The sequence below is a fragment of the Megalops cyprinoides genome, chromosome 1, assembly GCF_013368585.1.
Source record: "Megalops cyprinoides isolate fMegCyp1 chromosome 1, fMegCyp1.pri, whole genome shotgun sequence".
Taxonomy (NCBI): Eukaryota; Metazoa; Chordata; class Actinopteri; order Elopiformes; family Megalopidae; genus Megalops; species Megalops cyprinoides.
In genome coordinates, this window is record NC_050583.1 from 60,583,404 (window position 1) to 60,597,525 (window position 14,122).

Below are 14,122 nucleotides of genomic sequence, written 5' to 3' on the forward strand. Positions count from 1 at the left end.
GGTTGCAGTTGTTTGGTTGAAGCCAGACAGCACTGACGTGTTGGGCCAACCAACAGGGGATGGTTTTCACCTCCAATTTGTCACTGGGAACACATGTTACAGATTGTTGAATAAGAAGCAGGGCTTTTCTGTTACCCTTTTCTGACCTACTGTATTTCAAACTGTCGAGTAAAGGCATTGGATATTTGCAAGCGGATTTTCTAGCAAGTAGTTGATGTAAAGTTATATACACAAGAATTACATTTTGCTCTAAATGTCAGTTATAACCATTAACGGCCTTGCAAGATGTTTTCCATATATTTTTATTTCATACCTTTTTATGGTTGAGTTTTTTCTGGAGTCTCGAACATGGTGATATTATTTTGTTTTTGCATCAAAAAGGGCCTTGACCTTTAATATTCTCTGTTATGATAGATGGAACCGAATCACACATGCTTTTCCAGGTGATACAGATTGTTTCCAAGCAAGATATCATGTCTAGAGATCTGGGGAAGTTTAGTTTGATTTTGTCTAGTGTGATGATGTACAGTATTCCTCTGATTCAGCTCATAGTTAATGCAGGAATTTGTTCAGACAGATCATTCCACAGCAATCATTACTCAAGCGAAAGATGAGTGTTGGCTTTATTCTTCATGTACAAAGAACAGATTTTACTATTTTGTCTCATCAAACTGGAATGAAAAATAATGACTTTTTTAAGTAATATAATCCTAATAATTTATTCTCATCTGACCTAGGACATTTGCAGTATAGATATATTGCTAACTAAAGATAAAGAATAAAATACAGTAAAATAAAAACAGAAAAATACAAGAAAGGCCTAAGATGACTCCCAGCAGGACTCATTTGGACCTGGTTGATCTGTGTGGGTATTTGAGAGTGAATGGGAGCTTATTAGACCCATATGAAGGCTCGTTGGGCATTGGGTGTACGTGAGCCAGTCATAGATGCAAAAGACAGACAGGGCACCAGTGACATTACATTTGTGGTGAGGGGTATTTGCACTGGGAAGTAAATAGGGTAGAAGCTAGGGATATAACCAGACTGCTGGCCAACTGACAGTCAGTTATGACAGTAAAATGTAATCATCAACAAACTTTTTTTTTTTTTTACCAAACAGTTAAAAATAACAGAGGGCAGTAAAACATTACTGGATGATACTGCGTTTTATTCTAGGAGAGGTGGGGCTTTCTCTTTCCCAACTCCTTAGCTTTTCAGTTGAAGAGGTGGCTGGCTTACACTGGAGTACTTCACAATTTAAATGTAACTGCATGTGATTTCAGAAAAATAATTCCTTTCCTTTGATAGAAAAATAGCTTGGATTCAGTTAAGGCATTCCTGATAAATGACTCATTTCTATGTCATACTATAAGATGTATGTGTGTGATTACATCAATACATTGTTTTTAAGGTAGATTGTTCAACATAATTTAAAGGTAGCGGTCAATATATTCATGGGAGTAGAAGAACGCAGTGTGACTGTTCACAGCGCAGAAAGGCGTTGCAGAGTGGTCTAACCTGTGTAAGTCGGCAAAAATTCTTTCAGATGAACCATAGCTTGCTAAATATAGATACTGAAGATGTTGAAAGCATATAGCTAGCTGTATAAATGTAAATGACTTTACTGGGTTACATGTACAGAGTTTTTTTTATATGGGCTAGCTGGCAAAAGGTAAAAAAAATACTTGTCACCTTCAATTTTCATCCTCCATTAACAATAGTTAATCACTAATCACCTTTCTTAGATATCAGCTAACCGACAATCACAAATGTGTGTCATTTACATCCCCAGTAGAAGCAGAAAGCACAAGTGCATGGTGTTTAGGCATTTGCTTCTGAAAATCTTTACTTTGTTTTGTGAAAGAAGACAAACATATGGACAAATGATAAGAAAAAGGGGTGTATTGAGCAGATTGAAACTCCTGTGTGAAACACTTGGAAATAACTAAGTTGATGCTGGATTGAAACCCTCATGTGGAATCCAGCATAATGCACAAAAGTCTTCTGAATCACGTTTGACTTTGAAGAATGGTAATTTAGAGGTAGTTAGTGATAATAAGTGGTAATTTTATGTCTGCTATTCAAAAATAAACGGAAGCAAAATCAGTCCTTCTGAACTGGAGTGCTCATTTTCTTCTCCTAATAAAATATCATATCGCCATGAACTAGCTATACCATTAATGTGAAGGGTGACTTCCTTCATAGTGAAGTGACTATTTCAGTGGTGGGTTTCATGTTGGATGTATAGAATAGAACAACAGAATAAGATGCAACCATGTGTGGTTCCATTTTATTCAGGCTGAACGTATGTAATGCTTGCAATTACTCCACATTTATTGCAGGGTCTGATTACTTGATTGATTTGTCTGGAAAATTTGGTACACTTCTTACGAACATTTGTGGCATTATTCCAGAGACATAGACGCTAAGATAGACAGAGTAGGTAACAGTGGTACATTTTAGTTTTGATTGATGAAGGTATTTCATCATGTTGAAGATTCTGCTTTGCTGAGGTAAATCATACTATATATATCTATGTGACTGTATACTATGCGACTGCAATAACTTCAAATATTTCACACTTCCACCATCTTTTGTAATAAGAATAAGAGTCTTTTGGGTGATGTTGCTGTGGTTCTTTTTTTTTTTTTTTTACAAAAAGTGTCTTTGTATTACATATTCATTCAAGTTGGAGGAAGTACTGAATTAATTCAGATTAAGTTCCTTGCTCAAATTCAGTGGCAGTGTCCCACTGGAAATTTAAACCTGCAGTCCTGCAGTGCACTAGTTTTACATCCCCCACAACTCCATAGTGATGCCTGTGGAAGTTGTTTTTTTTTTTTTCATAGTGCCTGCAATGTATAATAGTGTACAATTAGAATAAGATTAAATGACAGCTCGACAACAGGGACGGCTTGATGAAATTCAGGTATGCACCATTTTAAAAAATTGGCGCTTCATAAAGGCTCAATCGCCAAGGGCCCCAACATGTTTACCTGATTGGAAAAACGCCTGCTTGTAGCAATTCCCATTATGATTGAATCTGTGCAGCGATACCTAACAGAAACACAATTGAATAATAATTGAAATCATTATACCTCCTGTCAGCCAAGAGTCAAGAGAGCTCTGATTGTGCTCTGGTGTTCTGGTTTTTGAAGGCCGCCGAGTAAAGGAAATCACTTTCAGATGGCTGACAAAGGCGTCACCAGTGGAAAGTTCAGTGTATGTAGCTTTTACACAGGGTTCTTAAAGGAAGAGGCTGTCATTCAGGAAATGTGTTTATGATCTGCTGAGATGAAATGTCAGAGAGCTCAAAAGTTGTGTTCTATGTCGTACCAAATATAGATGATTTTTTGGGAGGGAGCTCCAGTCCGTATAAGGCAGTTGACTGGATGCAGATAAATGAAGATGGGCAAAGATTAAATCAGAGGTTTTTTTTTGCATTATAATTCATTCCACATGTTTTTATAACATATTGATATTTTATATGTGTCATTTTGGAGTGCCTGCACCTATAGAGCACTTGGCTCTTTTAACTGGCATAAAATAAAGTATTCCACAGTCTCAGCTGGTGAGTCAATTGGGGAGCTTTCTCCTCTGACCATATAATAATCAGTTTAATGAACAGTTGTTAGTGGGAGGGGAAATGTTGACAGGGCAAGAAATAGAGGCTTTAATGTAAGTACCTTATGATCAAGTCATTAATTCTGAAACCCAGCCCTCAGGAGCTGATTGGATGAGCACTGCCCAGCCCCAGCAATCTGACTGGACAAGCATAGCTGGCTCTAATTTGAGCCCTTAAATGTTGAAATGACCTGAGGGGCTGGCCTTTGTGACTGTCTGAAGCATTTGTCTTGCTTTTGTGGTGGCCGTGTGTCATCTCCTAGTCCCATGGTCTTTGCAATAAGGGCTGAGAACAATGACTGGCCTAGGGCCAGAGAATACAGCGCCATATCCAAAGCCCTCTATACGCCACTGTCATTACTTGGCTTCCAAGATGATTGGCTTCCTAGAGACATTACACAGACCGCTGCCTCCCCCCCCCCAACACTGACCCACCCCCATTCAGCTGTGCAGCCACTCCGAAAAAGCCCACAGATGTGGAGTCTCCCTGGCCCGGCCCCCCGCCTCACACAAGATGAACTCATGCAGGGCCTGGATAACGCTGAGCCGTGCGAGCCATGCGGACTTAGCACAAATCCCACTCACTCAGGGGGGATGACCTTGTGGAGGTTACACCGCGCTCCGCTAAAGCTAACAAAGCCTGTCATCGCCATTGCATTACCCAACAGATTTGATCAAGGTTCAACTGGCCAGAACCAATAATTTAGCCCAAAAAATAAAAATGGTCCCACTAAGTCCAGCTCAAGCCCAACAGGTGCTGAGTTTGGCTTCTGCCGAATACATTAAAATACAGAAGAGCTGTGGTTATTATTATGTATGCAGCTGCCCCGTTTGTCAAAACCATTCTGTCAGCCTGCAAATAGGAGAGGATTCAGGCCCAGGAGCCTTTCGTTTGGTTGCTAATTTCAAAGCGGTCGAAACTGGCTGCTGCAGCATAAGCAGAAGTCTGTAAGCCAGCAGTCTGAAAAGACCAATGGTACAATTGCTAGTATTGGAGCCGAGCAGGTGCACCGTAATGAGGGTGTAGCAGCTGGTACAGTCATACATGCCAGTTTCGAGAGAGAGCCTTGGCACACGCTCTGCTCGCCCCCTCCCCAATGCAACCCCCGTCTCCCCTCATCCAACACAGCCGCCTCTTGACCAGCAAAGAGCCAGCCGCCCCAGGAACAAAGGCCTGATTTGCATTTTATTTTTTTTCATAAAGTCAATGGCCCTCTGCTGTCTGATTAAGATACACTGCTAGTCAGTGGTCTGTTCTCTGTTTAATAGCTGATGATGAGGTACAGCTACAAAAAACCTACAACTACAAAAAAAAAAATCAATCTTTCATGGTACCAGGATTTGAAAAATGCAAGCCTCGCTTATTGAAAATACAGCACATGTGCTGACTAACGACATTGAGGGAGAGTACAAAGCATTGCCCATTCAGATGCTGGCTGAAGATGCTGCCGTATATATGTACTCTACACAGGTTACAGCACATAGGATTCGGCCAGCAAGAACTGTACAGGGTGCCTCAAGTTTAAAATTCCACACACAGATATAAATTAGCTGTTTACAACATTGTCAACATCATTTTTCCCTAGGATGCAGGCCCAGTCCACTGTTTACAGATGTCTCTGCGTCTGTTCCAGATTTCTCCAGGCACTTTGTCACAATCTGATATTATGCATATTGTTACGCGTGAGGGCTGCTCCTGCACTTGCCTGAAATATAAAAGAGATGCATTCAGCATGGCTAGATTTTTATTAAAAGGATGATGGCGCGCACACAGCGGTCACGTTCTCTTTTATTATAATGCATTTACGATCCCGGGGAATGAACCAGGGGGAGGACCAGGAGGTGGACCAATTTAAATAAGAGAGACTAAACTGAGGACAGTGGGTGGACACAAGCCCAAGGCATTATAGCACACAGGATACAGATCAGAGGCCTGTGTTTCCCTCTTATCGTACTGAGCCTGCATGGACCCGCAATCTCAGCTTGTTTAGGCACAGTTAATCTGATCAGTTCAACCCCCCCCCCCCCCCCCCCCCACCCAACCCATTGTCCCTGGAGGCATGTCATCGCCAACAAAACCAATTCCTCCCATGTCCCTGTGGCCTCTGGTTCGAAGAGCTTCCCAGAGTAATCCAATTTGCAATTGTGTTTTGGAGTAATGGAAAGAACAGAGCAGTGTTCAGCCAACTGTGCATCAAGATTGGCCTGTGTTTTATTTCATGAAAGGACTTGACATAATATGAGTTAAGCATTCTGTACCTCTTATTGACACAAATCAAAAAAAGTTTAACCTTTTTTCATTATTTGTACTTGTCTTATGAGTAAATAATGCGTTTATTCACAAATACTTTGCTTTTGTGGAGTGCCCTATTTCTAACGTGTTTTTATTACACGAGTTTGCAGCTAAATTTTACTTTAAGTCTTTGTCCAGAGAAAGGTATTTTAAGTGGTTTCTGTGATATGTGACAGAAGCCAGTTCAATTAGCAAGCATGAAAATGTGGTTTCTCCCTCTCTCCTGTGCACAGGTTTCTGAATGCTAGGAGAATTCCAGTCATATCACATCAAGGGAAGATGATCGAAGAGGAAATGATCTGATTTAATAAGCACCAGTGGTAGTCATTTTAGCGCAGTTGCCTTAGGGCTTTTTTGTAGAGCTTTTGGGATTCAATGGTTGATTAACAAAGTATATGTGGCATGTTCACAGTGCATCTACTTTGAAGACTTTTTATTTTAAGCCTTTTCATTTAAGAAATGAATTAGAATAATTAACATGCCTTTGCATACATATTAATTAATACATTATTTTAAGGTTTATTAATTAATACATTATTTTAAGGTTGTGAACAGAATGTAGTAATTACTGACTTTTGATATAACTTTTGTACATACTTCACAGAATCACAGAATTTTGAAACATGCAATATATAATAGTCAAGGCAAATCAGTGATTCACACTCAGCTCAATTCTGTATGCATATCACATGACATCTAAAAGTCCTGCTGTCATACTGTCAGTAATCATTTGAACTGGATTTAAATCTTTTCTCACTACTGTACCTTAAATTAACTGCTGTCCTCACATGCACAGCCTGTCAAATTATTAATAGATTTAGACATATGAACATGCAGACATATTGATCGATGATGTCAAAGGACGGCTATCATGATGTGATCTTTGACTGATGGAACCAGTTGCGTGAGGATTTGAGTCAAGTTATTAAAATTGAATTCAGCTGAAACTGAATGTCACAGACAAGCACCACAATACATAGGGGGCCAGCAGTATTTTATGTTTTGCAAAGACAAATATTACATTTGCTCAGTCATTTGTAACAATAAGCAACAAAGTTTTTCAAAAGTCCTCTTGTTATTATGCATCTAGCAGTTGCCAATTTGTCATCTGTGAGAGAAACTCAGTTGGCAGTGACTCTGCCGTATTGCACACTCGGACTTGTAGTGTAGTAAGACTGTGTGTGCCTTGCTTCAACAATTGCCTCATGAGTGTTGTAGAAGGGGTATTTTTTCTCTATTGATTGCTGAATTTGTATCCTTTTTTGGTGAATGTTTGGATTCTTGAGTCAATACTGTATTTGTAAATGTACCTGATGGCAGAGTTTAGTTGGCATACACCTCGTCAACAACCCTTAGCTGGCGTATTTACATATAAATGCTTATTAAATGCCAAACGGATGGTTCCCCTGGGTTTTGGGGATTTCTTTCTATACAACCACCAGCGGTGCCTAATTAATAAACATGGATTTTAAGAAAACTCATGAAGCATATCTGACAGAACCTCAAACGTGATGGGCTGCTCGCCTCGGGAAATGAGTTGATAGCTGTGGTGAATACCCAGTGTTAACTTAACAGAGGCATACAAAAAAGGAGTTGCTCAACTAAACGTGAGGTATGAACCCCAGAGGAGACGTCCAACTGGTGATGGCCACAGTTTTGAAAAGTGTAAATAGATTTTTCACATTTTTTTGGCATGAAATGAGTGCGCAAACACTCATTTTCCCGCACAGCACACACATGCAAAAGATTGAAAGAGGCAGGTCTGCATTTGTTAGAGAGTTCACTACGTAATGTGGATGCACTGTAAAACAATAGAATGTCATTCTGTGAAAAACTGCAAAATAAGTCCTGTCACCCTTGAAACTTAATAATAAAGAGGTTTATCTCTTCCTTTTTCCAGCAGTAGTTTGAGGAAGCACCAATTTAATGAAACGTACCTTTGTGGTTGACATAACATAGATTGCCGTTTGTTAGTATTTTGAACGCCCTCAAAGAGGAAGACCTCAAAGAGGAAGACGATAAGCGCCTCACCAGTACTGAACCACACTGGAAAAAAACTTTTTTCAACCAATGCTTCCTTATCAGTGGTTTCATTTAAACTAAATAAATCAAAATAAATAGCTGACAACCACTCTGACTCCAGGAACTCCAAATATAGTTTTAAAACAAACCATGTGCTATATACTTATGTTTTATGAAAGCGCACAAATTTTGTTTCATAAGGATATTTTGATTTGCTACTGGCAAACAGATGATCGCAGTCTGTCAGGTGGTTGTACACCATTCGGATTCAGAAAGGGAGCTTAATGATCTGGAACATAGTAGGAGCCAGAGTCGGATCTGGGAACGGCACTACCATAAATAGCCACGAGACGAAGGCTTCCCCTTTGTGAATGTACCCCCTAATCTCCTTAGTGAGAGACACGAAAAAGATGCCATGATTTTCTAAGGCTTTGACATCCCAACAGGCAACAACCGGTTCCAGGACTGTTTCTCTACAGGCCACAATTCTCTCAGATGCCCACTAATACCCTCGTGGCCTACTTGGATCATTTTCAATATTTATCGGTGTTAACTTTTTCTGTCGCTCAAATAAATGGCTTTGGAAGTATTGCACCTGGTCTGAATTAGCACTTAGAAACAATACCTAAAACAGCCCAGAGCTTTTAATATGCCAGCTAACAAATATTTCTAAATGTTAATATTTGACCTAGGCTAATCTTTGACATACAACTGTAAGATGTGACTCTGGAAGTTGTTACTTCTGAATGTGAAGCTGTAAGTTTTACCAGTTCTTCAAGGTGACACCATGGGTCCATGATTTGTAATTACTGAAGCAGCTGTCCATAGATAAAATATAAAGGAGGGATCAGAGAGGGGCTTGTGTTACAATAGGTTTAGAATGCGTCACCAAATGGTCTAAATTGTAAAGCCCTTTTCAGACAGTACGCATTTCCTGGGATACCTGAAGGAGGGCTGATTACAGTGCTTTCAGTGTTGTTTGCCACTCGCCATTGCTGGAGAAGTAATTAAGGCTAAGCGGTTTATCTCTGACCAGACCTGAACTGGTCTTTCTTTGGCGTGTTTAATAGAGTGAGAACAATAAGTGGCAGAAGGTTTCGTATGTCCCTAAGAAGGAGAAAGAGAGAGAGAGAGAGAGAGAGAGACAGAGAGGGGGGGGATGCAGAAGTGGCTTTCTCTGTGTGACAGGGGGTCTCCGTCCGTCATTTTAAACGCCTCTCTCGAATGTCAGGCTAATTTTACCCCATCGTGGAGGATACATTTAGAGCTGTTATTTTCAGCTGCTGTTGAAAAGTCCACAAATGCACAGATGAGTCTAAAAGTAGTTCATTCTCTGGTGCTGCTATCGGTTTTCAGCGCCAGAGCTGTCTACGGGGGGCGAGCCATACAGTGCTCACCCATTGCTGCACCCGTCATTAGTCAGAGGGAGCTATTTTTTGGCAGATATAAATGGCAAAGGGAGAGGAGATAGTCTATATACTGTGACCCAATGGAATGCGTATCTCTTTTTGGTGTAGGAGGAGTATATATTTGAACAGCAATGACACACGTTTTGAGATGGGTGTAGTGTGCAAACGCACATACACTGCTATCATCATAAATTACTCGAGGTAATTTAGCACTTTGTTTTGCCCAGGTAAAAATAGCTGCCTGTGTGTGAGTAAAAGTGGAAATCTGTGCTCTGCCGCTCAGTAGCACACCTTTTATCTCTACATCTAGACCCAAATTCTTACAATGATTTGAAAATGTGTTCTTATAATAGTAACCTCATAAAGGCTGATGAGCTCTGTTCTGTGTAATTATGTTAATGTTTAATTTTAGAGTTTTCATTTAACAATGGAGATTTCATAAAATTTTCTCTATACTGGAACATTTACACAAAAGTAATTTGAAAAAAGAAGTATTTGAAAATTAAATAACTAAAAGGACATACCAAGTACACATTGTCACCTCATTAAGCTAATTGATAAATGTTTGGTATGTCCGACTGAACTCTTGCCCTGAGTTTACTCTTCTCAGAGAATAACCCCGGGAGCCATTTACCCAGTGGCTGTTCCATTAAGCAGTTTCCTGTACCTCTCCCCACAGACAGTGAGATCGTGCCCCCCGACTGTCTGCGGCCACGCTCCTTCACCACAGTGCGAAGGTCCTCACTGCGCCGGGAGGCTGACGAATCTCGGCTCTCCGTCAGCCTCTGCGACCTGAATCTCCAGGAGGAGCACCTGCATCTGGCCTCCGCAGCCTGCCCGATCCCGCAGAACTCGCTCAACTCCCAGCAGTCGCACCTGCTGCCTGCACATCTGGACAGCGACCTGCACTTCCACCAGCTGCGTGGCGCGCACATCAAGACGCTGGACGAGCAGACGGTGGCGCGCTCCGAGCACGCCCGCGAGGAGAGGACCCTGGTGTTCACCAACCGGCCGCTCCGCATTGGCGAGACGGTCTTCATTAAGGTCACCAAGTCCAGCCCCGCCCGGTCTGGGTCGCTCTCCTATGGCGTCACTTCTTGCGACCCCAGCGTCCTGCGGCCCAGTGACCTGCCTTACAACCCCGAGTCACTGGTGGACCGCAAGGAGTTCTGGGCGGTGTGCAGGGTGCCCACGCCCCTCCAGAGCAGCGACATCCTGGGCTTCCTGGTCACCCAGGAGGGTGAGGTCATCCTTAGCCACAACGGCACAAACGCAGGGATGCAGGTCTGCGTGGACAACTCCCGGCCCCTGTGGATGTTCTTCGGCCTGCACGGCGCCGTCACTCAGCTCAGGATACTGGGTAAGCGGATGCGAGGATCATGTAGCACTTCCCATTCCATTATCATGTTGATTTGACGTGTGTTCCTCGGCAGGTTATGCTGCTGATATATAAATATCTTGTTCATGCAAGCTCAGACTCAAGTATTGTGTCAGTGCTTTTGACTGTACTTTTGAGAGTCTCTCTGCAAATCCCTCAGCAAGACTGCCACGCAGAGATGTCTCAGGGCGATTAGGTATGGTAGGCTTAGAAGTAGCTGGTTGACATCCCCGAAGTCAGAAACAATGTGAAATGCATTTCTGTCAAAGCTGTGGGTGAGCTCTCAGGGGGAATAGCATAATGACAGGAAGTGAGAGAATGAGTGTGGGTAGACTCCTGTTGATTTCTTTATTCCCTTTTATAAGAAATCTATCTTACTTGTGTTTTTGCGGTGCGTAGGCATCCCTTTTTTCAGGTAAAGAGGGATACAAAGGCCTGAGCTGACAGAATGTTAACTTCCAATCTGTAACTTAGAGTGCAGCTGGGTTTTTTTCTGTGAAAAAGCCCAGGGATAGTTTTTGGTTTGACACACCAAGCATTCATAAATAAGACATGCAGTGGCTCGTGTCTTGGTGTGTTTGCTACAACAAACTAAACACTTACCCTGGGGTTCATTTCAAAGCACTTTTCGAAGGAAGCATTATATTAATTACAAAATCATAAATATGCATGTTGAATGGTAATTGTAAGGCAAATTACTGTTTCTTTTTCAAGAATGCCCTCTAGGTGCCCTTTAAGGCTTTCAAATTATATTTCGATTTGGAATAAATAGTCAGAAATCACTGTCTTGTCTGTGTAATGCATTCGTAGTAGTGTCTGGAGAACAGAATCAATATGGACAGTGACATATAATATGTATCAGAACACCACCATAACACAAGCTACACTATTCTAGTGTAGCTTGTGTCTATTTAAGACTAAGCAAGAGGAGACTTAGGGGTGATCTAATAGAGGTTTATATTTATAATTTATTTATAGGTTTATATTTATAATTTATTTAAATTTATAAAAGGACTCAATAAGGTTAACTATAATAGATTTTTTAGGGTGAGTTCAGTCTGTAGAACAAGGGGACATAAATGGAAACTAGTGGAGAGTAAGTTCTACACTGATGTGAGAAAGTACTATTTTACACAAAGAGTTATCAATACATGGAATAGTTTGCCAGGTCATGTAGTTGACACAGATACCCTTGCTGTGTTCAAGTCCAGACTTGATGCAATTTTGGATTCTCTTTAATTGTAATGGCGAGCTTTGTTAGGCCGAATGGCCTCTTCTCGTCATAATATGTTCTTTTGTTCTTCTTATGTTTTTATATTCTGATCTGACACCTTTGCGTCTCATTAGAGGACAAAGTATGCCTAAATATGTTCCATTTGTGGTGACCCAGGAAGTCCAAAATGAATTTGGCATGCTGTTAGGATATGAGGAAGGAACTGATAAATCCCGGCCATTTCCATGGTCTGCAGAGCTGGTGTTAGCATTTTCACTGAGTGCATCCAGGCTCCATCATAACAGCACTTAGTGTTTAATTCACATGCAGAACCGACACATACTTATGTGGTGAAGAATTGGCTTGCCTCCGTCTCTAGTGCTTCCATTTGTGCACATTACTGCTGTTGTAAGAGGTAGGTCGATCCATTAACATCACTGGCAACCAGTGGCCATTACGTCAAAACATCATTGTCCGAGGCATTGATGGCACTGACGTGCCAACATCAATTTTACATTCAATTGTAAGACTAACAATGAATAAATATTTAAGACACATAATCTGCATATAATGTAACTGTCATACCTTATAGTGATATCCTCCCAGGTATTACACAGATTTTCTGGTAGCTGTGATGCAGCAAACAATTTATTAATGCAGTCTCACGTATTGGTAGATATATGCTAACACTGCTTTCAGAATGAACAAGTGAAATGGCTGGTAGTTACACAGAGACCCCATTTTTAATGAACCAGACAGCTTTCGTCAATGTCTGGCACCCGGTGCCAGGTTGTTCAGCGCAGAGAGGGATTTAAGAGACTTCTGTTGTCCTGACAAAGAGACCCATGTGTGTGTTCACCAGGACAGTGAGACAGACGTGGGGTGCACCAAAGGACTGAAAGGACAAATGTGACTGTGTGCTTATTCTCTGTGGCCTGTCATTTAGAGGCAGGCCACAATGGCCTTCTGGTTTGGGAGCAGGAGTTCTAACCAGGAAGCTGCAGCATTGTGATACTTAGTCTGACTTACCCCAGTAAATCTTCATCTGTATAACTTGATCCTTTGTACAACATACAGTCATTTATTTTCCCAGGATTGATAAATCCTTGCAGCAAAATGGTAAATATAACACCACCAAATACACAAGACTGCTAATTGCATGATCATGACATCTGTGAATGTGAAACAGGCCTGCAGCTGACAATTGTGAAAAACATTTCTTAAAGCATGGCGAGTTCACGTCTCACCTCAATGGATTGCATTGAGGTGAGACATGTGAACTGAATTGCAGCGGTACTAGGCCTGGGTTGCTGTAATCCTGTCCCTTCAGACTGAAAATGTTGACCTTGGACTTTTAAACACCAGCTGGGCCCCAAAGATGTCCTGAGTTCTTTGTTCTGTTTGCTCTGGAGTGCCTCCTCCCTCCAAAACAGAGCAAAAACCTGATAGAAGGACAGTATACATTTCTGGCATACAGGAAATGGGTACTGCATTTCCCCAGTCCTACCCAATCATTGACAGTGTCTTCATTCCAAGTCATAGAAAGCAGTCAACTGTCCGACAGTCACTGAAGTCATAAAACATTGATGTAATTTACTGTTGAGTCCAGCAGTGTCAGTGTGCTGAAATTGGCTGAGCCCATCACCCAAAGTGAGTACTAACTAGAATTCACTACCAAGTCTGTACTCACCAAGGCGTGCACTTCCTTTTCGAATGTCAGTCATCAGGTAACCCAGTTTCACAGGAATTTTTGTATTGCAGCAATACAAATTTGTATTTTCCTTAAATCATTAAAATGTCATTGAAAAGTTATAGAAAATATGCATCTGATTTTAGCTGAATATCTGTGGATAACAATTCTAGTGAAAGACCCTACAGAAGTAATGCTTAATGTCTTTATACATACTATATAAAGATTCATGGATATGCATAGGCAATTGATGGGTAAAATAAAAGTGCCATATAAATTTGGTAGTTTATGTAGTGCTTGTGAGGTGTGATGAAGTTTCCACTGTATGTAGGACCCTTAGTAGAAAGTGTTGGAAACGACACTCCTGTCGATCTCCTCAGCCTTGCGCTATGTTTTTGTTGAGATAGGAAGTAAAGACAAAAAGGGGTTTTGTTCTCTGTCCAGAAATACTATTCATTACTATTAATTTACATAATTGTGAGTATGGGGAATT

General features: G+C 41.1%; 1 protein-coding gene across 2 annotated transcripts in view; it reads left to right on the plus strand.

The window, feature by feature from the left end:
• The window catches only part of neurl1aa (neuralized E3 ubiquitin protein ligase 1Aa), a 62,767-nt gene that overhangs the window by 43,939 nt on the left and 4,706 nt on the right, over positions 1–14,122 (plus strand). For both annotated transcript variants that reach the window (XM_036542018.1, XM_036542010.1), the window contains exon 4: positions 10,028–10,708. In XM_036542018.1, the coding sequence (XP_036397911.1) occupies positions 10,028–10,708 (681 nt within the window). The remainder of the gene's footprint in view (positions 1–10,027; positions 10,709–14,122) is intronic.